We start from the raw sequence: 27584 nt of genomic DNA, 5'->3' as shown, positions 1-27584 counted from the left end.
GTTGACCATGCTATATAATTGTCAGTGAAGGCATGCTAAATGATAAACCACTGACTTGTAAAAGAAAAGTTTTTTTTAAATTAGGAAATATTATATTTATTCGTTTACAATGTATATGATCAAGGCTCATGAAGGACAAATGAAGAAATCTTTCACTTATTCTGAGTTAATTCGCATAAGTTGCAGGTGCTTTTCATTAAAACACCTCAATATTGTTCATTTATATGTATTGTTCCCAAAGAAGAGATTTAAAGAATACCCATTTCTGGCTAAGACAATCAGGCATCTGTACTAAAAGGCAAATGATATGTGATTAGCTGGAATTTGTAGCCTGTGTGTGTCACTGTTAAAGAGAGGATTTACTATTTAAAAGAGAATGCAGTCTTAAAAATACAGGCATCTGAGTTGGAAGTGGGATGGAGTTCAGTCAGCAAGTCACATCTCTGTAAAACAATTTGGAACCTTTATTCAGAAAATTAATTTCTGAATATAGTCTGTCACCTGAACAGTTTCATAATGAGGTTGATTTGCCAACTTCTTCTCTAGTGAGAGGTAATGAATCAAGTGTACTTGGGTTTATATAGGAAAAATAACATATTAATTGATTTATGTGTATATTTGCACATATCCACAAAGCAAAGCCTTTGGCAACTGGCAAATGTAATAATTTCACATTTACCTATGACTCACCAAGTATAATCCAATGCTCGAAGGCAAAATTTTATGTTTTTATGTTTAGTTTTTATGATTTCTTTCATACAGTTTTTCTGTGCATTAGAAGTCAATTTTCAGAACCGTAGGCTTACCAATTTTTATGAATAAAAATTTTATGAGATATTATCATGAGGTAGCATAAAATTATATTCCGATAAATTTTAACACCTTCCCCAAGGACACTGTTACTTTGTTTCCATATATGCTCAAGGATATTGCTTGTAACATTTCTAAATATGACACATTTCATTAGAAATCTGATATATTGCACATAGATGTGAAGCTTCAACCTCGTAACATTACAATGTAGTCATTAGTACTGGTTTCACTGGTATTCTATTTAGGAGCAAATTCAATAAGGGCTTTGAATAAAATTATTAATAATTGTATATTTATGGAAATTGTGTCATCTACTAATCATAATTATGAACAATAAGGCTAAATCCTTGAAATAAGGGGTTCCTGGTAACACAGTAACTTGAAACAGTTCAACACACAGAACAAGGAGATAAAACAGTTTGTTAGATTGCTATGCAAAAAAATATATATTATTATCCTTATAGTTCTCTTTCTTGTGTTTTTGCTCTGCCTCATCACCTACAGAGTATAAAATTTCATCACTTAATGATATGCGTAGCCACAATATGTTAGGAGCACAAATCTTACCTTCATACAAGTTCCAAAGGAACATAAAAGTTGTGTTTTTAAGAAGTCACAAAGTTTGATAGCCATCACTAGTGGACATTAAATCATCCCCAAATCCATCCTGTTTTCCCATGGAATGATATAGGAGTCTGCCATCAGAGTACCTAAGCATGATGAAAAATATCTTCAGGTGAGAAAACCGAAGTGCAAAGAAGTTGGGGTGAGAGTATTCATTACTGGAAATATTCTAACTTTAGAGCCAAATCCATGCGTTAGCAATAAAAATTCTAAGACGGTCATAAACCATCTAGAGTTAAATGCGTATCTCAGCCTGCATATTTTGCAGGCTTTGTCAATGACTTGCAGGATAAATATAGACCCAATGCCATGCCTTTACTTTGCAGTGGAAGTTAGGTAGCAAAGTAATTCTGAGAAAATGCTATTTCAAGATAAGCTATAACACACCATTAAAAGGAAACTTTTGCAGGCACCTGGGGGACTCAGTGGGTTAAGCATCAGGCTCCTGATTTTGTCTTACTTCATGATCTCGTATGAGTTTGTGAGATCAAGCCCAGTGCACATCGGACTCCACACAGGGCATGAGCCTGCTTAAGATTCTCTCTGCCTCTCTGCTCTCGGCTCTCTCTCTGTCTCTCTCTCAAAAAGACAGACAGACAGAAAGGGAAAGAATAAGAAAGAACGAAAGAGGGAAGAAGGAAAGAAGGAAGGGAGAGAAAGAAAGAAGGATGGAAAAAAGAAAGAAACTTCATTACAAATGCAAGTTAGCATCAAACAGAATCACATATTGGTATGACAGTTGGCTTTTAGGTGTGAATATAATTGTGACATTAGAACCTGATGGGAAAAAGTCATGAAAAAGCTGGATATGCTGTACAAAAATGTCTTTGGAGTCCAGCTGACCTCAGTACAAATCCTTTTGGTACCAATTATGCAACATTGGGCAAGCTACCCAACTGCTCTCTGAGCCTGAGTTACTTCCATATAAAATGAGAAAAAGCCTCCCTACTGTATATATTGCAGGTGGTTTACAGTGGATCAGATGCTTGGCATAAAATAGGTTCATGACAAATACGTGCTTGCTTAGAGTTTGAATAGAGTATGAAAATATAGTTGAGATCCTCAATAGGTATTTTCTCTCTCCAAATGGAGCTCTCAGGGGGGTGTAAGGAAATATAGTTCAGAGGTTACTGATTAAATTTCATCTGGTCTCTTCTTTACCATCCATCTGTTGGGTAACATGGGTGGAGTCTTATAACCTCACTGACCCTCATTGTCTATAACTGTAAAATGGAGAGCTTAGCCCATTTATTTATTATTGTCATTTGATATATTTTGAGAATAGATACTTTGCATATGGTGGGCATTGAATAGCTGCTGAAGTAGTTGAATATCAGTGTGATCCCATTCTGTGGCAGACTTGAATGCACTATTGAGAACTTCTGCAAGAAATATAGACTTAACATTCACTTTGTCAGTGCTGTGGGGAATTTACACACCTAGCCGACTATCACCACCCCAGGTTTCTCTGAATGAATACTATCAATGTAAACACAGGCAACTACTAATATGCATGTAAGTAAACTTGTTTTCCAAAAGGACCGAGGGGGGAGAATATCTCCCCCATAGGTGGCTAACAAGGCAAACAACGTATTTCAGGTTTTTCATGGCTACTGACCTTTGGACTAACAATAGTTTCAAAAAATCTTCAGTTCACTGAGGGTATAATTCTCAAACAACAAAATACATTTTATTCTTTCCATCCCTCTACCCTGCCCCTACATATCGTGTTTCCCTAGTCTTCACTCTCTTACTTGAGGGTTGATAATACATTTTATTCTTTCCATCTCTCTATCCTTCCCCTAAATATTGTGTTTCCCTGGTCTTCACTCTCTTACTTGAGGGTTGATAACCTGTCTCTGAGCTCAGAGGATGAACATTCTTGACCTAAAACTCATCGAAGGCCTGGAAAGTCTGACAGTTCAAATGCACTGCTCTAAAAGTTTTATTTTCTGTTCCTGGTGTCACTGAGTGGTCCATGGGGGTCAGAGCCGAGCCTCTGTGATTGCTCCAGAATCTGTAGTCTGTACTGAAAGGTAAAGCAGAGGGAAACCACAGTGGATACAGAGAAGCAAGGATCTGGCTTATTGTCTCTAAAGACCTGCTGCATTCAAGGCACAATGAACTTGGCCCAGGGTTGCCTTATTTCATTTTGTTCTTCAGGAAAACATCCATTTCGACTTCACAGACAGTGATGGTCATAATATTTATCAACCGGCACAGCAGAGGTACTGACCAAGCAGAATAGACATTAGCTGTAAACAACCGAAATAGTCATACTGGTGGACACCAGATTTTAACATGCTTCTTAAAATACAGAAAGGGAATCTTAAGAGTGTCAGAGTTCCCTATTCTACCAAAATTTATTTTATACTAACAACATTTGTTTGAAATTAGCATAATTATAGTTTCTCACCAGTTACTGATTCTTTATCCTGTTCCCACTAAAAAAAAAAAAAAAAAAAATCTCATAAGAGTTCTGTCTTATTGCTTCTACTTCTTATCTTCTATTTTCTTTTGAACAAACTCCAGACTTTTGTCCACTATATCATCTTCCTCTGGAGCTCAGAGGCCTATGAAGATCAACTACCCTCATATTGTCAAGTACTATAGTTAATTTTCAGTCTTTCTACTCAATCTTTTAGGTGCATTCAACATAATTAATCACTACTTCCTTCTTGAAACACTTTTTCCACCTGGCTTCTTGGATGTCACTTTCTCCTGTTTTTCTTGTAATGTATGCCATTCCTTTTCAGTTTTCCTTACTGGCCTCTCCTCTCCAACCTCTAAATGTTGGTGTGCCTCAATGCCCCATCCTTGGTAAGTCTCTTCTTTTCCTGGCTTTCCAGGTGCTTTTATTCAGTTCTATGGCTTTAGGTCGATCCATGCACGGGTGACTCCACATCTACATCTCCAGCTTTTTGCTTCTCCCCTAAGCCTCCCAACTACCCACGCAACATTTCTATTTGGATGTCTGATTTTTCATGTTCTGAAAAAAAATCTCTGGATTTCTTACCCACCTCCCTACCTTCTACAAGTGTATTGTCTCCTGTCTTTCCTTACCCAGTTAATGCTACTGGTCATTTTAGCAACTGGTAAATTCAGAAGTTCTGTTGGTAATGTTTAAAATACATGTTGATCTGAATACCTGACCGCCCTTGTTTCCCCACCACCGTCTCACAGCTAAACTACTGCAGTGGGCTCCTCACAGGCCTTTGCTCATCCTACAGCCAGCACCACTCAGACCCCTGCAACCATTCTACCCTTGCCCTTCCTGAGCACACCCACCTCATTCCCTCTTCGGGGTCTTTGCATTTGCTCCTCCTTCTCGCTGATCTGCTTCTCCTCAACAACTTTGCAGCTCGCTCTTTCCTGCCAATCAGTAGTCCATACAAAGGTCACCCTCAAAGAAGCTTTCTTCTGATTAACTAAACTAGCACCCATCCCTAACTCACTGCTCTTCATCCCCTAACCCTGCTGGATTTCCTTCACAGTATATATCACTATTTGACATCATATTATAATGCTATTTGCTGACTGACTGATCTCCTGACTAGAATATATGCTCCACGAGACACTCCCGAAAGAAATAACAGTTACAGAAATGAACCCATTGCAAGAAATCCTACAGGTAATTTACCTTAACCACCCATCTGATATTTAGATCAACTTTATACTCCCTCTTTTATCTGTGAAGTGAATATTTTTCTATTGAATTACATTTACCCACTGATCTCCACTATTATTATTTTCACAGAGAGATATTACTTGAATATTAAATAAAAATTTTTACCAAGGACAATAATATCTATTCTTTTGTAAGTCAGCAAATTAATTTTTCTGTATAGCCCATAGAAGAAATTAGTCATTCAGACTATTGAATGTGACCACTGCTGGCAGCATGCACAGAGCCAGAACAGACACTGGAGCACTGACATTTTGTACCAAATGTGCAAATACAATAAAGCACAGAGTAAGCAAAGGGCTATGTGATATTGAACTGCAGCCAGTGGCTGACAAATAACACAAAAATGTGTTGTCTAAGGACCTCCTTCCACTAGACTTTACTCTTTCCTTACAAGGCAAAGACTAGTTATTAGGAGCTCTCATTTAAGTAAGAAATATGCCAATTTATTAGGTAGTTTATAGTCACTCTTCTGAAGAAGTGAAAAGTAAGTCAAATTGCTTAATAACTGATGGAAAATTTTATTGAAAAAGATTATTGAGTTATAAGAATGTATTTCTTTAGACTTTGTGCTAATTAGGGCACCTGGGTGGCTCTGGTGGTTAAGCATCCAACTTTGGCTCAGGTCACGATCTCACAGTTTGTGGGTTCGAGCCCTGCGCCAGGCTCTGTGCTGAGAGCTCAGAGCCTGGAACCTGCTTCAGATACTGTCTCCCTCTCCCTCTGCCTCTTTCCTGCTCACACTCCATGTCTCTCTCTCTCAAAAATAAATAGATATTTAAAAAATTAGGGTCGCCTGGATGGCTCAGTCAGTTGAGTGTCCGACTTTGGCTCAAGTCATGATCTCACGGTTCGTGGATTCAAGCCCTGCATCAGGCTCTGTGCTGGTAGCTAGCTCAGAGCCTGGAGCCTGCTTTGGATTCTGCGTCTTCCTCTCTCTCTGACCCTCCCCTGCTCACCCTGTCTCTCCCCCTCTCTCAGAAATAAATATTAAAAAAAATTTTTTTTTAAATTAGACTTTGCACTAACTTTAGTTATCAGCAACTTGTCATAGGCAATGGTTTGTTTCTTCCCATCCCCCCACAAAGGAGTCTTTCCGCTGTCAAGTACTCTTTCTTGTGTACTGGTGAACTGTATCACCCCAGTGAGGAGTATTGATTTCCTATTATTCCTAGGTGCCACGTGATGCATTTCTATTAGTTGTAAACACTTACAGGACTGACTTTTATTTTGTCCTTCATCACATCAGTCTGCCAAAGCACGACATCTGTTAATGAGGCCCAGTGCATTTCATCAGACACTCTTCCATCTTGGTGCCTAAAGGAACGAAGTTTTTGAGGTGTCTAGATAAAAAAAAAAAAAAAGCTTGTTTTAAAAAAATCAACTGCTGTTTTGTCAGAACCTCATGGTAGGGTCTTTTAAAAGTAACAAAAAACTATACTTACTTTTCAGATCTACTCAGGGCCTGACTTACTGGCTTTTTCTACAGGCACTTAACCATTGCTTATATCTAATTGATATATGTTGGCTTCAAGACTACCTGGAAAATTCTTACTGGCCTTTGTAAGTAAGAAAAATTATCGATGAAGAAATACATTAAATAACAAATCAGAGGGGTGCCTGGGTGGCTTAGTCGGTTAAGCGTCCGACTTTCGCTTAGGTCATGATCTCGCGGTTCGTGGGTTCGAGCCCCGCGTCGGGCTCTGTGCTGACTGCCAGCTCAGAGCCTGGAGCCTGTTTCAGTCTGTGACTCCCTCTCTCTCTGACCCTCCCCTGCTCACGCTGTCTCTCTCTCTCCTAGAAATAAATAAAACATTTAAAAAATAAATAAATAAAAATAAATAAATAAATAACAAATCAGAATAGGCCCTTGGGATAAATTAGATTGTTTGGGCCACATTTTGAGAATTAATTGGTATCTTAGAAGATACAAAAACACATAGAAGAGTCATCGTCTTTGACCATTTTAAGTAAGGCTTTACAGCTCGACTTGGGATTTGTTTTAGCAATGAGTGAGATCCGCCATCTCTACTACTTGTTGACAAAGCCTACTTCAACCAGAAAGCCAAGATTTTTCCCTAAAGATTTAAGATTTTTTAAAATAGATGTGTGCCTCCTGAGAGAAAACTTCAAAATATTATTGAATGCATTTGCCCTGGGGAAAATAGTGAATATTAAGGGAAAAACAAAGAACAATGTATGAGAAAAAGGTGTTTGTCAAAGGGTATCTAAGGAACCTCTCGCTAACTCCCTCTTGTACGTCACTCACAATTTACTGGAGGGTATCTCTGATGGACAGCCTTGACTTGACGGTCTTCCCGCCATCAACCACTGTGGGAAATGATCCTCCCCCTTTATTTAATCACATGTTGGCTTATATTCTCTTTTTTGTTCTCTGACTAGGTCGGACATGTCTCATGAGTTTCTTTACTAAATACCAATTCACTAATTGTACATCTGGTAACTAAACGGGTGTCTTGGATCATCCCAACAGGCATTTTTAGTAACTCCCCAAACATTAACTCATCTCACAATATTGGCATTTGACCACTTTCATTCTCTAGTTATCTGCCATCTCCTTTCCTCTGTGATCTTTGGCAAATGGTTTATTCTTTGGGTTATACTCTGCATGATTCTAGTATATCTGGTTTATGGGAGGGGAGGAGAAACATCCAGTTATTTTTTCATAATGAGTATCAGATAGATAGATTTTTAATATTATTTAGGAAGACAAGTATTTGTTGCATTGCCTCTGTTTACCTACATCCATTCTGTGAAACCAGACATGAAACCAACAAGAGTTTGTTGTATATGTTAAACTTTCAGAGAGTTCCATTCATCAATTTGACAAATATTTGAGTTCTTACTATATGCTGAGCACTCCTTCAAGTATGAGGAATAGACCAGTAGAACAAAGCAGAAGAAAACTTCTGTAAGCTCCCTGGAGCTTACATTCCAGTGGGAGAGACAGGCAAGGAGCAAACAAATAAGCAAAATCTATATGTCAAGGTTTTCAAGGATTTATTCAGCCAAGTGATACCAAGGCAACTTTGCCAATTAGAAAAAGAATAGGGTTGCTGAAAGAAATGAGGCACTCGAGATTCTTAATAAGAAACAAAAATATCACCCAAAGCATAAGTACAATTCTTCAGGCCACCACAGCTAACTGTTACCTAAAATCTTGTTGCTAGGACACTAGCAACATAGAAGAGCTAAGGATACTTTCTTTACAAGCTGGAGAAATTGTTGGTGAAATGATGTTCTGATATTCATAGGACTGTATTTGTTTTTGAAATATGAGGAGAAATATGTATTAATGAAGAGGGGTAAAAAAAGCCTATCTGTATAGTTAGCTTTTGAAATCATTTAAAGTTTAATAACCTAATGCCTATGAAAAGATATAAATGATTCCACTGAAACATGTTGCTAGTTTTTATTAACATTTAAGAATTTATTGTCAATTCTTTTTGAAATGGTTATAACTACTTTTCAGTAAATTCTAACCTAATCTATCTCTTAATTTCCTTTAAAAAAAAGCTGGTCAATATTTGGCCCCCCAAATTACAACTTTTGCAATGATACTGTGGCTTTAGTTTTGTGGAGTAGTCAGTGTTATTACATTTTTATCCTCTAACGCTTCTCTAAATAGAAGTGAGGTCTCTTCATTTGATTTGGGAAATTGAATGCCAGTTGGGGAATTTAAAAGTGTTGGTTTCAAGCTCGAGTTCCTCTGCATACTACCAAGTTCTTTCTCTTGGCCCCAAGGCATGTGTCTCAATGAGAAAACATGAGGAAATGATGAATCCAGCATGTCCTGGGACCATTTTGCCTATATACTTAATGTGGCCCTGAAATTCTCTCCAAATGTGGTCCATGAATGATAGGGCCACATTTGGACAGAATCAGATTTGAACGCATCAGTCCAAATTACACATCCAAGTGTAATTTGGACATCAGTGTCCAAATGTGATTTTTATTGCGATAGGCAGAGTAAGCCATAGTATGTAAAAAATAAGATTAAGTATATACCATGGCACTGCTCATTTATTTTTATATGGGAAATATGCCCATCCGAATGAGAATTAACTGTTTCTTTAAGTAAAGCAAGATACAAAGGTGGAAGGAAGTCTGTTCGTCACCATGAACTGATGAGAAGTGGAGAAGCAGGTACGATCTGATGTGCTTAAATATTTCTTAGCTCACTTAACTGCTAATGTGACAGACTTCTGTAGTCATTGTTAGATTTACTAACAGAAACGAGTAAGGAAGCTTTGAATTACTATTGGTAACATTTCTTGAAGAAGAAAGCATTTCATAATATACAGTCACAGTATCAGCCTATCTCTACTGTGGTCTTATTATTTTTTTTTATTTTTTTTATGTCTTTATTTTATTTTGAGAGAGAGAGATACAGAGAGTGAGCAGAGGAGGGGCAGAAAGAGAGGGAGACACAGAATCTGAAGCAGGCTCCAGGCTCTGAGCTGCCAGCACAGAGCCTGACATGGAGCTCGAACCCACGGACTGTGAGATCATGACCTGAGCCGGAGTCGGACGCTTAACTGACTGAGCCACCCAAGCACCCCACTACCATGGTCTTAGTAGCTAAACACATCTTGCCTTATCATTCTCTTAACTCCACATTTTCATCTTGTGTCCAAAATATATTCTTTACGTTTACCCAGCAAGAAAGAAAGCCATGATTCTCATAGCATTTGTATACAAGCTGTGTGTGAAATTGGCTACACATCCAGTTACAATGTCAAGAAAATCTCAGTATTTGCTATCAATCCCCTGTTAGTCAAATGTCCCTACTTACCAGTGTGATTAGAAGCCTGCTATCCCTGGTACAGAAATGCTGAGGCATAGGAGCACATGTACCCCAATGTTCATAGCAGCACTCTCCACAATAGCTAAAACATGGAAAGAGCCTAAGTGTCCATCAACAGATGAATGGATCAAGAAGATGTGGTTTATCTATACCATGGAATACTACATGGCAATGAGAAACAATGAAATCTGGCCATGTGTAGCAACATGGATGGCCCTTGAGGGTGTTATGCTGAGCGAAATAAGTCAGGCAGAGAAGGACAAATATCATATGTTTGCACGTATAGGAGGATTAGGAGGAACTTGACTGAGGAACAAGGGGGAGAAGAAGGGCGGAAATGGTGGGGGAAAGGGAGAGAGGCAAACCATGAGAGACTCTTGAATGCTGACAAAAACTGAGGACTGATGGATGTGGGGGGAGGGGGGATGGGCATGGAGGAGGACACTTGTGGGGATGAGCACTGAGTGTTATGTGGAAACTAATTTGACAATAAACTATTTGTAAAAAAAAAAAAAAAAAAGGAAGCCTGCCTGCTAGCCCTGGGACAGTTGCTTAGTGGAGAAATAGTTAGAGTTGGTCTTCTTGTTCAAATTTGAGTCAGATAAAACATGAGAGCCCTTGGGTGGGACGGGGGGAATACAGTTTAAAGCTTTTCATGGAATGGCTTTTGGTGGGAGACAAGCCGGAGATGACTGTCATCAGTGATTCTCCAGGAGAACAGGTAGAGCAGGTAAAAACAATCCCCGTTCAGACTGAAAAACAGTAAATGCTATCACTGTTCACAGAGACACCATGACCTGACAGATAATATTCTTTGGGCTCTGCTCTGCCACATCACAACTACATCATTTTAAGACAGTTTCCTCATCTGTAAAATGGGCTAATGATAGTAAGCTTTCACAATCATTTTGTACGTAAGTAAAATATAAATACACAGCCTAGGATGATGCTAGAACATTGCAAGTGCTTGATAATTGATGCCAAATGTCCACACATTTCCTCAGCTCTTAGTTACTCACGTGCTAGCTTACCAGCTCATACTGCCCAGTAGCAGTGCCTCCCTTCCCCAGCATTAAAGCCCCCCACAGTTCTTTTCTGGATGTCACAACAGTGTCACCACATTGCACAAGAAACCAAGTTGCTCTTGTCCTTCTATCTTCCCCATGAGGTCACCTCACATGTCTCTTTGAGAGTCACCTACCCTACAGCCCTACTCTAAGTGCCCCCCGGGAGAACACCACTCTGACCAGAGTCCCAGTCGCAGACCTCAGGAGGCCAGCACAGTGCAGTGGAGGAGAGCAGGAAGGGGAAGACGGTGCTTTCTCACCAGGACCTGGAAGCAACTTCATGTGTGATCAGGTTCCTCTGCGTCACTCTCAGGATAAGATGAACCCTGGGATCATGCTGGGAAACCAGCCAGGCTTGTTGGCCACTTCCCTGTCTCTTTCCTCTGTCTCCAGCACCATGCTCGTTGCTGTCTGTGCACTGTCTCATCCTCACAAGTAGCCTGTGAGGTCACTCTATTTAACCCCACTTTGTAGATAAAGAGGCTGAGACCTAAAGAGATTCAGAACGCCACCCTCCCTTCTCTTTCACCTACTTAAAGTAGGTATCACCAGCCTCAGATACCCACTGTCCATTAAGACAAGCCCTGAACCAGCTGCAAATTATAGCAATTACTATTATTATTACTACCATTCCACTCTAAGTTAAGTGAGGCCAGAATTTACACTGATCCAATAATGAGTCTGGAGAAGTATGTGGGAGTAGGAATTGAAATACAAAAACTGGACTAGCGAGGAGACGAGGGAACTCTAAGACTAGGGAAAAGGGTTTTGAACATCAAAATGAGGTAATTATAAAAAATAATATGGAAGGAGTGACTCTAAAGTAATGTACCATCTCTTTTTTATTAACCTGCTTTTCAAAAACTTTTCATACATGGCACCAGCTACTTCTCTCACACATTCCCCACAACTCCCTGTCCTGATCCTTCTTAAAAAAACAATAATAATGCCATCGTCCAGATAAGGATCAAGACTTTCTCTTCTGTTTCATCTGCACTCCATTTCCTTAATTCATCTTTCTCCAAGTATAGGTGGGAAATAATTGAGGAACTATTTTTTGGTGAATGAAGCTTTGATCCCATTCTACAAGACATCTCTTAAGATTACTTTTGAACTAAAACCAATTTCATACCCAGTAGAAACTTTCACTTCATGGAATGAAAAGCTAAACGAGAACAGCCCAAGAGCACTTTTCCAAAAAGAAGGTACACTGACTCTACCTGCCCAATCACTCCAAGAACTATTCTCTTCCTTAAACCAAGAAATGAAAAAGAGGACTGCTCTGTTGATAATGCTTTGTGATGTTTATCCAGGGCAAGGGAAAAATATGCTGGTTCCCAGTCCCTTTGTGTGCCAATGTAATTTTTCATGGGCAATGTCAGTTACGTTTTAGCAAAAGACCAAATTCAATTCCAATTCTTCTAGCAAGAGTATTTCAAGTAACTAAAAGAGCAAGGTAATATGGATGAAAATTAAAGGAAAATGCAATTTAATAAATTGCAGTAATTCACAACTATTATTACCAATCCATTTTCCACTAATATTTTAGATCAGAATGTTCTAAATTATCTAGCTTATGCTTAGGGTTTTCCGAATTTTCCAAATGTGGATGTCTGAAAAGCAAGGAGGAGTGAGACCAACAAGATATCTATACACACGGATAGAAAAAGATGATGTGGTATCATTTCATTTTTCTTTGTGTGTGTTTATTTCTTGTAATCATCTTGAAGTGATCCATAGATACCGAAATGAATAGACATTGAAAACTTTCCTGGTGAGCGCCACTCACAGATGCTTCTTTTCTCTGAAGCCTATCCTCCTTTCACCAGAATTCTCAGCAGAAAGGGGAGTGGAGCGGACACAAAGCTCCTGTGATGTTCAGGCACTCTATTCTTGGCACATCTGTATCACCTGGACATCTAGAAGTTGTGGGAAAATTTAACTTTTTAAGTTGAAACAGTGTATTGAGATCTGAAATTCATATCTTGTTCATTATGTTTTCAGTAATATTTTTAAAAGATAATTCACTAATAGGACTGATAATTTCATGGTTAGTTACTAAAAGTGAAAATATGTGTATGAATGCCTGCGGATCCACCTCAAGTGTTCATACTTGAATATTTAGTCTATTCTCTCTCCACATGCTAGCAGTGAACTTTAGTTTGGCGCTCTGTCCAAAAGCCAAGAGCAGATGAGACACCTAAAAATATCCTCATTTGCATCCTTCTTCCTTAGGAGAGGGAGGGTCAGCCCTCCCGATTTTCCCTTACAACAAGAAAATAACTAAGACCATTTGGGAATTAATTCATTGTTCATCTCTCATGCTAGCATGTCAGGCCCTCCATCATTTGCTTCAAATTGATGCTAAATTGCAAGAGAACAGGACAGGAGTCTTTGGCATTTTTCCATTCCGTGTAGTCACAGAGATGATTAATAAAAAGGCCCTTGGATGTGAGTGGAAAAACGTGGTTAAGTGAATTAGATACTCTCTACTTTGTCCTCTTACACAAAACATAGTATTAGAGGGTTCATATTTTTAAAAGGTAGGGAAACAAAATACAAGAAAATTACCACATATTTATAAAATATGGATCACTTCCTCCCTATAAAATTTTAAGATCAGTTCTCCAGAATGAAAGAGATAAACACGTATAGATGCAAATCAATTCTATATTGGTTTCTTAGTACCACATTAAAGAGAAAATCTGAGGATGTAAGTTATGGCTTAATTTTGATTTTGAATGCATTCAACTACCTAATGTACATAAAATAACGATCACAGATTGAAACATCCAACAGCTTGCTGCATTTAAATGATTTTAAAATAAGTGCTTATAAAAAGACAATTTTTGGTGTTTTGCTGCTTAGGAACGAAACAAATCACAAATATGTTTTTATGCTGATTTTCCTTGACAGGACTGGGAATTCCCACATTTTATGGGAGATGTTGATGTAAATCTTCCTGGGTTGCACACTCCTCACATGCAGTTCAAGATTCCTTTCTTCCAGAAGATCTTCAAGGAGGAATATCATATTCACATAACAGGTATGTTGTAACTTTAAACACAACTTGATTGTCTCCTACTTAGAATAATACTAGCTGCTATAAAAAAGCAAGCAGTAACATTTTAGAGGCATGCATACATATAGTTAATAGTGCAAGGTGGTTCCAGGTCACCTGGGGCTTCTAAACTGTCATTCCGGGACTTAGGCTATTAGCAGCTTCAATAATTCCAACTTCAACATCCAGCAGGCCGATGGGAATAACAAGAATGGAGAAAATGGTTGAGAAGGCTTACCTCTGTCTTAATCGCCTTGGCATGGGAAAGACGCATGTGCTCTCCATTCACATTCCATTGACAGTCACTCATCAGACGGCCCCACATAAAAGTCAAGGAGGAAATGTGGTCCCCAGCTCAGCAGCCATGTCCGTGTCACTTCTACTGTTCCTAACACACTATTCCCAGAGGAGGAGGCTGCACTTTTTGGCGTGGATAGTTAGCGCTCTCTGTCAAACTCCATATGAAGCTCCCCCTTGGTTTTCTTCATGAGGTTGGTTGTTTTCTCACAACATGCAGCTCTGTATTTTTCTTCTTTCTTTCTTTGAGCATTTACACTCTCTACACTTTGGTCCTCATTTCCTGCTCAGATTGGGACAGTGGTAGCCCAGAGCACCAGTCAGACCATGTGCCTTTAGGGAGTTTGGCCACTTCTCATTTGATGGAGTAAAACTTACTTCTGTGGCAAAGCTCATGTTTCTCTCAAGTGAGGCTCTTGAAGATCCTCAAGATGATTTCCTTTTGCAGATATGCCCTGCTTCCTAAACGGCTCTGATATGATCTATTATAATATTCTTTCATGACTCTTCAGTCATTCTCATCTAAAAAAAGTCTACCTGGAGTTAACACTTTCTACATACATACATATATGTATGTATGTATACTGTCTGTATACATATCTGTATACAGATATGTATATCTGTCATACATATTTGCTATCACTTATATACACACATATATATACATAAAGAAGCAGACAGCTGAATGATCACATGTATGAAGGCATTAGTTCCCAAGCTGTTCAGTTGCACATAGTGAATGTGTGTATGTGTGTGTGTGTTTTAAGGACAATGGCCTAGGATCCCACACCTGCTATAATAAAAACTGCTGAAGAAATCTGTGCTTACACTACCGTCTGTGCTGAGTAAAAATAGCATGAGCACAGAACATGGGAACATCGGAGTCCTGCAAAAAACCTTTGCTTCCCAACTTGAAGGCTGGTTTTTGCTTTGAGCATGAGGCGACCTTCCTAAATTGGAGAATGAGCTCATGAATAGGGAAGATGCAGCAGGTTTCTTCTCCTATTCAAAATGAATGAGGCCCATCTATTAAATTCACTGGGTAAATCAATCAATTTGAGTTCAGGTCACATAGTGTGGTTTCAGAGCCCCCACTTAATCTCGGCAGCATGCTACCCTCTCGGACTTCTCAAACAGCTATCACACACGGCATCATCATATCCCTTCGGGTGGGCTTCTGCCTGGACCATCTGTTCTTGCTATCAGCTCTTGTCCCAGGCCATCATGGCACTAATATTGTCTCTGAATGATTATCAGAGTCTCTGTCAAAAATATACTGCTGCGATGCATAACATCAGGTGAAAAAAGGGGAGGGATATTCAGAGGAACTCATTGGTAAGAAAAAAATCGTTATTAAAAATATTTAATTTGGGGCTATTGCAGAGCGCTGTCATACATATTTCCTATCATTTATAGACAGGGACAGGTTCAGGTTTTGTGGTGCCCAAAGCTTACGCAATTTGGAATGCTCTATTTAAGAATATAAAAGCAAAGTTACAGCCAAAAATTATATTCAGTGCCTTGGAAGAGGGACCTGCATACAGGAGTCCTTGAAGCCTCAGTGTAATTAGATTTGAGATAAAGGCTTCCATGCAGCTGAACTAAAACATTTATTCCACCAAGTATTATTTTCTAGAAACCTAAAAGGAGGAAAGACTGGCAAGACTGCATATTTAAAAAAAAAGTTGGGGAGAAGGTGGAAATATATTGTAATTAGGCTTTGATGCAACGTTTGCCAAATTATGCAGATAATCATATCACCTGGAAAATTTTATAAATATACGCATTCCTGATAGTTCCAACTCCGTAGGTCTGGGCAAAGGCTGGGGAATGGGGCTTTTAAAAAGCTTCCCCAGGTGATGCTGGTCATTGGCAACTGCTCCTTTGTGATGGCGAAGCCACAAGCGAAGTCAGACTGTCTCCCCGGAGACAGGAGATTGGCGGTGCAAATGATTGAGTGCCTGGACCTGCCTGTAAGACCTTTGAGGATTCTGGAGTTTAAATCAAAAATAAAATAGGGTACATGTGGACTTTGGGGTGAAGGGCTCCACCATAAACAATTTAAATCCGGTATGTGGTGGGATGATCATGAGCCTCCCCAGCTCCATGACAAAAATTTCTAGGAAAATCGTGGCAGGTTTGGAGGCTGAAGAAAGTCTGAACTTTTCCCCTCTTGTTTTGTTACCCTCTTTGTTCTGTTAATTGCTAAAGATGCTGCTGAAGACACTCTATTGTAGCAGCTAGTCTCCTGTTACTTTGTCTTACTTTGTAAGAAAATGGTTTCTGGGGAAACCTAGATAAAATTTCCCAAACATGGTAGATACTGCGTTTTAATATGCTCAATAGTCATTATCCTGCAGATGTCCAAGTCAACTGTAAACACTAACTTGATCAGCTCCTACAAGTTCTGCTTCTTTTGCTAGGGAAACTCAGTGCTTTTCTTGATAAGTAAATTTTGTATTACCCCTGGGTTCTTAAACATACAACTCTCTATATCTGTCAGTGGTTCTCCAATTTCAGTGTGTGTGAGAATCATGTGGAGAGCTTGTTAAAAAAAATCCGTCAGCTGCACACTCAGAGCCCAATGCCTGAGTAGGAGGTGGAGCCTGGAATCTCAAGGGCCTCCAGTGATGCCCATGCAGGCTGACAGGGGGCCGCTCTTTGAGAAACACTGCTGTGGAGAAACACTTTCTGCAGTCAGCTTTCCTCTCTTCTCTGCTTTTATTTATTCTCACAGGCAAGTCTTAATCAAAAGCCGAAGGACAATGAAAATTCCATAGAGAGGCACCTGGGTGGCTCAGTTGGTTAAGCGTCCGACTTCGGCTCAGGTCATGATCTATTGGTTTGTGGGTTCAAGCCCCGTGTCGGGCTCTGGGCTGACAGCCAGCTCAGAGCCTGAAACCTGTTTCGGATTCTGTATCTGCCTCTCTCTCTGACCCCTCCCTGTTCATGCATTCTCTCTCTCTCTCTCTCTCTCTCTCTCTCAGAAATAAACACACAAAATTTTTTTTTAAATTCCATAGAATGGGGGCCTAACGAGAAGGGCACAGCATAGAGTCCTGCCAGGAACTGGGATGTTCAGACCTGGGGCCAAGAAAGGAGGTCTCAAAATAGACTATGACAGGAAACACCTGGGCGACCACAGAGGAAGCTGGAGTTAGCGATGGGAAGGGATCCTATGGACCCCCAGACAGCTCCATCTGTTGTTTTCTCACTGTGTTCTTTATGCACTAGAAGAGTCTGTGTGATTCTTTTCTGGGGTTCGAAGATGGCACCACCATGGCCTCCACTGTCATTTCTCTGTAATCTAGAAATAATGTTCAGGGAATGCTGAGAAAATGGAATGTAAATGGTGCCTAGACTCCAGCCCTGCCATTGACTGATGGCATTGTCCTTTTCAAGCTCCTTACCTCTTAGAGGCTCAGTTTTCTCATCTGTTCAATGGGGACAGTAAGGTACTTTTCCCATATGGTTGTTGTGAGATTTAAATTAATAGGCACAAGGCATTTAAAACACTGTCTGCTATTTGGTAAGCACTCAGTAAACTGTCACTCCTTTTACCTGAAGCTTTTCCTTTCATCCATCCAGAGTTTGTTTTCCTATTTTATTCAAAAAACATGAGGTAGCCTGAGAGAGGGCTCTTTTATTATTTATCTACTATTCTTAATGCTCTACTGTTATCTACTGTTCTGAGTCAAGAAGGAGAAAGCTAAGAATGGGGAAAAAATGTGTCCCAGTGATGAGCTCTGTATGGAGAGGGTTATCTGACACTGATGAGTTCCCATTGACAGCTTAAAAGCATTTAGGATTTGGGTTATTTTCTAATCCTGATTCCATGCTAGTTGTATTTATGCATTTCAGAAATGACTTGAATTGTTGCATCTGTTTAGCTCATCTGGATCCCCCTTGACAGATGGTTTGCTGCAGTGTGTAGGAACTTTCATTTTATAAGCTGGGCTGCAGCTTATAAAAATAAATCATCTCTATGCAAGGGTGTGTTCAAATATTTTTTTCTGGGAATTTGGACTTCCGTACAAAGGGGATCCATGGTTAGTGATTAGATCACATTGGTGCTTTTAGCCCAAGCCCATTGTTCTACTCTTATAAATGCTAACTGCAACCATGTCATTATCTCCTCCGGCCTCTTCCCTTTTACCTATAAGGTGAGTGCAGAGATGGATTCAAAATGTGAGGTACTAAGTCTCCGGAGGCGAGAGAGGAATGGCCTCTCAATTCGCTCTCGGAAGCTCCTCTGAGTCCTATTAATGCCAATCCCGGTGGAAGGTCTGCCATCTGTCATCCCAGCCAGACAAAGGAAGTGTCCCGTTGGTGGCCGTCATCTAAGTAAATTAGGAGGGGGTGGGGGAAAGGCCAGAAGGAAGGCCTGTGCATCTGTGAGGAGAGAATTCACACTGTTGGCACGATGATGCCCACGGGAACCCTTTCGGCAAAAATGGAAAATGTAGAGGTAAACAAACCTCCATAGCGGCTGTGTTCTATTTCAGTTTCCTGAGTGCTGTGAGGGCACAGGTGCTTTCCAATGGCAAGAATGTGGAAGATAATGAATAAAATCCCTCTGTTTTATTTCCATCGGCACATGATTTCTGGCAAATGAGTTCCCAGAGATTGTTTTTTAAAGAGCTCTCCTGTGTCAGTCAGATCATGGGAAGTGCCGGGGAGGGCAGGCCAGTGGTTCATCCAGAAGAATATTCTGTCTGACAAAATTAACAAGGGGCTTGTTATAGGGAAATATAATGCATCCTGTTCACCACGGCAGTCCCCAGAGATCATGAATGTATCCAAAGTACACAAGGACCTCTTGCTATTATCTCAGTTGTGAATTTTTCTAAACCTTTCCTGAAGCAGCTGCTACTTTCAACACATTTAGACAGCTCTAAGAGTTAACTCTGTTTACTTCTATATACAGCAGCAATTCCTTTTATTTGTACAAAACTCATCTTCTTCAAGGCTATCGTTGCTTTTCTGCCCATAGCCTGACAGCTCTTGCTGCCTCTGAGCTTGTCTGCCGTCTCCAAATTGAGGTGTCCTTTCTTCATTGATGCATATATGAGAACATCTGTAATAAAACTCACATACTCTTCAGGAATTGTCTTTACAGCCAGAAGAGAGACTTGAAATATATAATGAATTATAGTCTTTGGGATATGAATATTTTGCTTTTCCCAATTTTCCAGATTATATCTGATTTTAGCAGTATCCTAGCATTTACCATATCATTGTGACACATGTACTTGACTTGAAGACAATAACTTTACTCCTTGTATTTTTCTGGAAAAATTAGCTCATAGTTTACCTCTTGGTTAACAGACATTTTCTGAATTAATATGTGTCTAAAACTAAGCCAGGATCTAGGCAATACAGAAATGAACATGACACAATTCCTAATCTCAAGAGTCTAATGGTCACCTAATTTAGTATAACCCATGGCCTCTTCTCCTTTTATCACAGCAAGTTTCTACCTCTGTCACTTTGGATTGTGTCCTCAAAGGAATACTCTCCCACATAGGAGGCCATGATGACCAGAGAGGCATTTAGAGGAGCTATATTCATTCGCTTTTAAGCCTTAAGACCTTACTTTACTAACGCAAATAACTCTTATTGATTCATAAATTATTTAGTAAATATCTTCAATTTACTAAATGTTCTCCTCATGGCCCAAGCACTTAATGTGGTTCCTGGATATCCCTAAATTACCTAGTGGTTACTTCAAGAGATGCTAACTCAAGTGAGCCTGGTTTTCACGGTTCACATCTGCAAAGAGAAGACCTTGATCTGGCCAAGAAGCCTGTTACAGCAAACTGCAATTTCTTTAATTATCCCAAATTTATCTTTTTCAAGGCCATGGTTGCTTGTTATTGCATAATGGATATTAAAAGGCTTTGTGGAGCATGACTATTTCATGTATCTGCACTGGATGCCAGAGTCTAGCCAAATGGTAGCACTCATTTGGAATCAAAGTGCCTATGGCACAGCTCAATCTCAATGCTAACTGGCAACTCTGAGTAAAAAAATAATATTATAATTGCATATTTGATTAATTCAAGGTTTATTGTATGGTGGAAATATCAGCACTTTATACTCTTTTTTTTCTTAATTGAAAAACCATTTTCCCCCACATTGTCATTTCCTATGCTAAGTGATAGTGATATTTAGTGAAGAATCCTTTTAAAACCAACTAGCCCAGAATTCTATAATCTCCCACAATGTGAAAAGATAAAATTACCATTATAATGTCATTTTTGGCGATCAGTAGGATTCATCGAAGGCACAAAATACAAGCAAGAGGTAATCCCACCAACACCATGCAGTGATTTCTCATTAAAGGAGACAGTGAGATATTTCAACAAGGAGATTAATAGAAATAATATATGGTTTCTTACCCTCCCCCCTCGGTGACTTACATTATGCTATGTAGTTGAAACAACACGGGGAAATGCAAAATCCCTCCTATGATTAATGCTGAAATACCAAAGCTCTTGTTATGGTTGACAGTACATTCCCAACAACACACTTGGGAAATGGCAAGAGATCACTTATTTTCCTTTTTTGTGTCTGATCCCTTTTCCATGTGGGTCATTTCAGGGACTCAAATTTATTTTTTATGGTAAACAGTGTTTCTCAGAATATACATTTTATTTTTAAGGAAAGCTTTCTCTGCATGAAAATGTGTGTTTTCCATCTTTTTTGCCCTAATGGGGAGATTTCCTGGCCCATCATAAAATGTTAAGGTTTAGGTAATGTTTATTTCACAGACTCATCAAAGAGATGTTTAGGGCTGGGGAGAAACCTGAAGGGTCATATAGCTCAGCTCCCTCACTTTATAGACAAGAACAGTAGGGCTGAGCTGTCTCGTGTGATTTTGCTCACTGGCTTGCCATATCTCACAGGGCAAAAGTAATTTTTTAAAGAGGAGAGAACACATTACAAAAGTAAGAAAACACTATGTGGGAAAATAGAAGGAAGGATGTTAGCGGAAAAATAAACATCGTTCCTCTGCATAAATGCGTAAGTGGACCAGCAGTTGTGTCATGTGGACAGGAAACAAACAAACAAAAAGTAGGAAAAGCCATTTCTTATGCATTTTTACCAGCTTCAACTTTCACCTGACTGGCTTTGACAGTCGGTGGGGGGAGTGAGGGGGGGTGCTTAGGGGCACGAGGGGTGGAGACAGTGCTACCTCCACAGAAGAAAAGAAAGGAAATATGTCAGTAGGAAGCCTGTCTCACTGTTCTCTGCCTTCTGCACTCTCCCACCCCAACATGGCCACCCTACTGTGAAGGAGACTTGGAGACAGGTTCCTGTTCTTTAGCTTCAAAATTTGTGTATATAATTGACCTCTCTCTAGAGGGACCATTCTGCTGCATGTTGTTGACAAATTACCAGTTGCTAAGGATTTTCAACATGTGAAATATGTTGATTCACAAAGCGTGTTTACATATAACTATACACTCAGTCCTCTTAGATAGCTGGCCAGTAACTGATTCATGCTGTTGTATCCAAACTGAAACATTTGATTACCTTTAGGTTATATCTTTGTTATAAACCCTTACGTGCTCTTCTCTCCCTATATTGCCAAGACCCTATAGTAACTGGATTGAAGATGTAGAGGAAAGAAATTGTAAAAATAATACTCCCCAATATTTCTGGCAAATTTAATAGATGTCAGAGGACTTTCAGATATAAACTTCCTATTTTATCCTCACAATAATCCTTTGAGGTCATTATGTTGGTATCATCCTCCATTTCACAGAATTAGAAATTGAATTCACATAGCTTAATACGTAGAAGGATTTGGGGGGAAAGGACAGAATCATAGAAGTGGAAGTCATCTGGTTCAGTTTCCTCAATTTGAAAATAAAATTATTGAGATCTGGAGAGGTTAAACAGGTAACCCAAGGTTGTATTATTTTCATATTAGAATGAGATCTTTATCTGATTTCTAGCCTGCAGTTTTGTGACTGTGGTTTTCCCTCTTAAGAATCAGCAAAGATGTGTTAGAGTGGGGTGATGATATCTATTAGCTGATGTCAGAAAACGCATTTCTGATTTGTTCCTCCTCCATCCCGTCTAAATTTTCAGAGACCAGGTCACATGATAAATAACATAAAGTGATTCTTTAGTGTTAGAGTTTGGTTGTCAAAGTGACCCAGCGTACCATTCAACTTAGGTGGTAAAACAGTAGTGTAGAAAGTATAGGGGAAAGCTCCTCCTATCCTGAGGGAAGGTTTGATCAGTGTACATTCACTTCAAATTTTATACTCTGTTTTTATCTTTTTCCTTTGTCTGTTGACAATCTCTGAGCATCTCTTCCCACCAGAAAAGCACCATTCCCCAAGCTCAGTGAGCATTCCTTTCTTCTCCCTGATTCTGTGATGCTGCTTATCATTGGTTTCTGATATCCTGTTACCCAAGATACAGGGCCCATTTTTTGAGGGACTGCCCTATTCCTGCGTCAGTAACAGTGACCTAGAGAGAGAGAGAGAGTACAGGTTTCTTCAAGGGATCTTTCTGAGTCAAGGTGATAGTCAGTCATACAAATTCAAGGACCTCTCTCCCTCACCATCAGCATATGTAGTTTACAGCAAGAGAGTAAGTATGAATCCCCTGCAACAGAGAAGCACTGAAGCCTCTCTCTCAACTTGCTTTCCAACATGGAAGCTACAAACTATTGCCTCCTTGATACTGGATGAGAACGTCAGAACTTAAATTCACTTGTCTCTCATTCCTCTCCTGTCTTCTCTTCCTACAACGTTCTCTATTATTTTCTTTCTCCTCTCTCTCTCTTCCATATCACCTGATCTTTTCCTGTATGCTATTCTATGTGCAGCATAATAAAAATATAAATTAAAGAAACGCAACATTTTCCAGGCTGTTCTCAGTCCTTCTTTCCCTTTAAGGACCACATGAATTACTACTTCCTCCAAAAATCCTTTCTGCAGATATTAGCTCTCAGTCTTTATTCCATTTTCCTAACATCTTCAGTTTTTATCATTTGTAACACTAAGTTGGCACCTCACAAATGTGGCCTCTTCCTACCATTTATCTGTTGATGCCATTGTTCTGTTTCCCTAACAAGATGATGAGTTCCTCCCAGGAAGGCAAAAATGTATGTCCTCAGCATCTACGAAGATATCCTAAAACAGAGCCTATTATGAGCACAATAAATGTTTGATAATGATGCTCGCCTTTGTATTTGATTGAATTTCACTAGCTTGAGCTTTCTTTACTCATTTTATGGTTGATTCTTAGTGAGAATCTCTTTTAGTTTTGGCTTTGACTCCAGAAGAGCAGGAGTGGTTAGGCCTAGCAGTGCCAGATGTTATAAATAGTTTATCATATGTGCAAACAATATTCCCAGTGTTTCAACTTACGCTCTAGTGTGGATATGCAGAATAAATCATTTGGGCAAGAGTTTCCACTACAAAGATTTTGACAATTGTATAGTTGAACAATTTCAGGACTGGCAGAGTTAAAATTTCCCTTCAGATAGTTTAGATAAATTCTCTTGATAGAGAAGAAGCTGTACCTTCCTATGCAAATGCAGACATTATCATGGCTTAGGCAAGGCTTTCATGTTAATAACAGTAACAATTATTGAGTTTCTGTTATGTACCAGGCACTGTGTTTAGCATCTAATTACCTAATGAAATACTAACAGCTTTAATAAATATTGTTATTTTCTGCATGTAAAGAAACTGAGGTTTAGAGAATTTAAACAAGCTCAAGATCCCATAGCTAGTAAGATTTAGAGCCAGGATTAAAACCTTTCAATTTTGCATAGAGTAGGAACTTGAAAATGTATAATGATGATGATAAAATATTTTCCTAAACCCCTCACAAAGTTGTATTTTTATATAGCTGTATGCTCTGTTAGAATACATATTGCAAAATTCATTTTACCATTCTTGGTTTAATAAGTTTGTCCAAGATTCTGTCTCTCTTGTCCCAAGAGCTCTATAATCTTGTGAAGCAGTAACTTAATCATCTTCAATACTGTTATCTTCAGATACAAAATAATTTGACATACTATATATAACATTTATAACTAAAGCTTTTAGAACCTGTTACATGTATCACCTAATTTGCTACAGCAAACCTATAAGTATTACTATATTATGACATACTTGATATTGTAAAGCTTGCAACAAATTGTGATGATAAAATTATAATGGTATCTAGTATCCCTTGAAAGTTTCCCCTATATTCTTTTCATATGCAGATATAGAGATATCATAGATAATATGCCTATAAACAATGTCTTATTTGTATGAGTATTTTAAATACTACAAAGAAATTATAGCAGTTACAGTCTCTCCAAATTGTCTCTTCTAAAGCAGTTTATCAGCTTTGGTTGTATTTATATGTCTGATAAATGGATTCTGTTCAATGAGAATTTGATGCAATTATTTTTAAAGTCTTGAAATGAATGCTCAAGAATTATTGACCTGAATCACATCAACTAATGGTTTAATCAACAGGTCACCTACAAACAGCAATGTGAATTCAATTGATATACTGCTGTGTTTGCGTTGCAAAATGATTTATTTCTTGCCTAGACATAATTATAAAACTGTAAGAGATGTTCAATCAGATGTTAGACTTTTCTAAGAATTTCATTAGAACTTTGTTTTTTAGATATTAATTGAGATATTCTAGAGAATAACCTACATGGAACCAAATTTGAGTATGGCTGTGGTGCCTATAAATTAAGGCAGCTTAATCTGGTTAGTGTAAATAGCAGAAATTATTGGCTCTCGGGCCTACAGTTACATTCTCATGTGGTCTAAAATGCATTTAGGAAATATCCTTTGCCAGTTATTTAATGGAAGCATAGCACTCTCAAAAAATCGCTAACAGGCCTAAGACATGAACAGTTTATACTATTATACCATTATCTCCATTTTATTGGGGGGAAAAATCCTATTGCAGTTTTATAGGTCTTTAACTAACATGCAGTATTTCTTTCTTTTTTTTTTTTTTTTTAATGCAGGTAAATGGTTTAACTATGGAATTATCTTTCTTGTCCTGATTTTGGATCTTAATATGTGGAAGAACCAGATATTTTATAAGCCTCATGAGTATGGACAGTATATTGGCCCAGGGCAGAAGATATATACAGTGAAAGACTCCGAAAGTTTAAAGGATTTAAACAGAACCAAACTTTCCTGGGAATGGAGGTCCAATCACACTAACCCTCGGACTAATAAAACATATGTTGAGGGAGATATGTTCTTACACAGCAGGTTTATAGGGGCTAGCCTTGATGTCAAGTGTCTGGCTTTTGTTCCAAGTTTAATAGCTTTTGTGTGGTTTGGATTCTTCATTTGGTTCTTTGGACGGTTTTTGAAAAATGAGCAAGGCATGGAGAATCAAGACAAAACTTACACTCGCATGAAAAGAAAATCACCATCAGAACATAGCAAGGACATGGGGATCACTCGAGAAAACACACAGGCCTCAGTGGAAGACCCACTGAATGACCCTCCTTTGGTTTGCATCAGGTCTGACTTCAATGAGATTGTCTACAAGTCTTCTCACCTAACATCAGAAAACTTAAGCTCACACTTGAATGAATCTACCAGCGGGACAGAAGCTGATCCAGATCCAACAACTTCTAAAAGTACACCTACGAACTAGATTCATTTACTTGGAGACAGCACAGAAAGCAACCTTGAGCGTAACTTTAAAAAGTTAGTCTTTCCTTTTGTAAATGTAAAGTTTACGTAGTGTTAGGTAAAGAAACACAAACAATGCCACAACGGTGCTCAACATGCTTTTTCTAGGACTCATTGTTTTCTATTTGTATTATAATCCACGTGCCTACTGTATATCTAACAGTCCTCTAGAAATTGCTTTTCACAACTGCACAAGCTATTTCCTGACTTTACAGCAGAGTAGATTAGCTGATTACCCGTGTATCTGATGTTCAACCATAGTGGTGCCTTGAGACATTAAACTGTTTTTAACTGTACCAGAAATGAAGTGTGGAACAGTTCTCTAACCTACTTCACATGGGGGTTTTTTGTATACAATTATTTTGATCTACACTTGATGTCTTAGCAGGAAGCAGATAGATATAGCCAAGAAATGGCTTAGAGAGGATCTCTTTTTCCTATTCAGCAGTGGAGTTGGTGACTTTGACAGCAGGATTGCAGAGAGGAATGGTGATTACCTTTGAATTTATATTGGCTATCTGCCAAATACAAATACAGATTCAAAATTCAGTAATAGGAGAACGATAATCCAGCATGGGTCACTACTTGTGAAATGTGACTTTCTCCAACCAGTAATTGCAATTAGATGATAATACCTAATTATGTTTTCCTAATTAAAGATAAATTGCTACTTGATTAAAAATCCTGCCCTTCACCTATGGGAACAAAGGTTAAGAGGCACAGTTGGATGAACTCTCAAATTTATTGGCATTTACACAAAGCCCTAGAAAACCAAGGAACTGAAGTTTTAATCATATGAAGGTTGTACAGCCTACTATCTACAATATTTGTACATCTTTCTGTAAATATGACTCTGGACAATGAAAATTGAAAAACATATGCCGACCCTGAATAAGGGAACTCCTCTAAAATTCATGCAGCAGAACCTTGTGAGGTAGAAAAAGATGTGCATGAAAGAATCTATTTAGTAGCTTGTTTTGTGTCTGTGGGGTTTTTTTGTTTGTTTGTTTGTTTTTTAAGAATTAAACATCATACATTAATAAATATGAATTATACATCAGTAATTCTGTGATGTAGTTTTTTCTTTATAATAGAGCGATTCATTTGTATATTAATTTAACAACAATCCGTTTAATTTTTTCTAACTTGAGGCCAGATAAGTTTAAAAAATGGAATATACCCAACTGGCTTTTAATTTTGTTCCATAAATTGTGGTCGCATGATCTTCAGGGGGTTGGGGGATATCACTTTTAAGGAAAAATTATTCTCCTGTCATATACTGACATAACTGTATTTTGTCTTTATGATTTTTAAAATCTCTCCTTTTGATCTATCAGCTTTTAAGCTTGCAGCATGCTAAATTTAGCATGTGTGATAGAACTATGTATTTATCTGTCACTTGAGAGGCAGCTTTAATAAACACTTTACTACAATTGTTTATGAAGCAACTGGAACCATGCCCCTGCTGTTTCATTTACCTTTAATAGCTATGCATGGTGCAACTTAGAATCAT

The 27584-nt window shown here is 38.7% G+C and overlaps 1 protein-coding gene across 3 annotated transcripts in view; it reads left to right on the top strand.

Moving 5' to 3' along the window:
* The window catches only part of TMEM117 (transmembrane protein 117), a 487728-nt gene extending 460593 nt beyond the window's left edge, over window positions 1–27135 (top strand). For all 3 annotated transcript variants that reach the window (XM_039253287.1, XM_039253290.1, XM_039253289.1), the window contains 2 exons: window positions 13934–14063; window positions 25387–27135. In XM_039253287.1, coding sequence (XP_039109218.1) covers window positions 13934–14063; window positions 25387–26033 — 777 coding nt within the window. In that variant the 3' untranslated portion in view covers window positions 26034–27135. The remainder of the gene's footprint in view (window positions 1–13933; window positions 14064–25386) is intronic.
* Window positions 27136–27584: the final 449 nt, after the last annotated feature.

Source organism: Hyaena hyaena, unplaced genomic scaffold (genome assembly GCF_003009895.1).
Source record: "Hyaena hyaena isolate Hyena2069 unplaced genomic scaffold, ASM300989v1 scaffold_445, whole genome shotgun sequence".
Classification (NCBI taxonomy): domain Eukaryota; kingdom Metazoa; phylum Chordata; class Mammalia; order Carnivora; family Hyaenidae; genus Hyaena; species Hyaena hyaena.
This window is presented reverse-complemented; position numbering and strand designations above follow the sequence as displayed.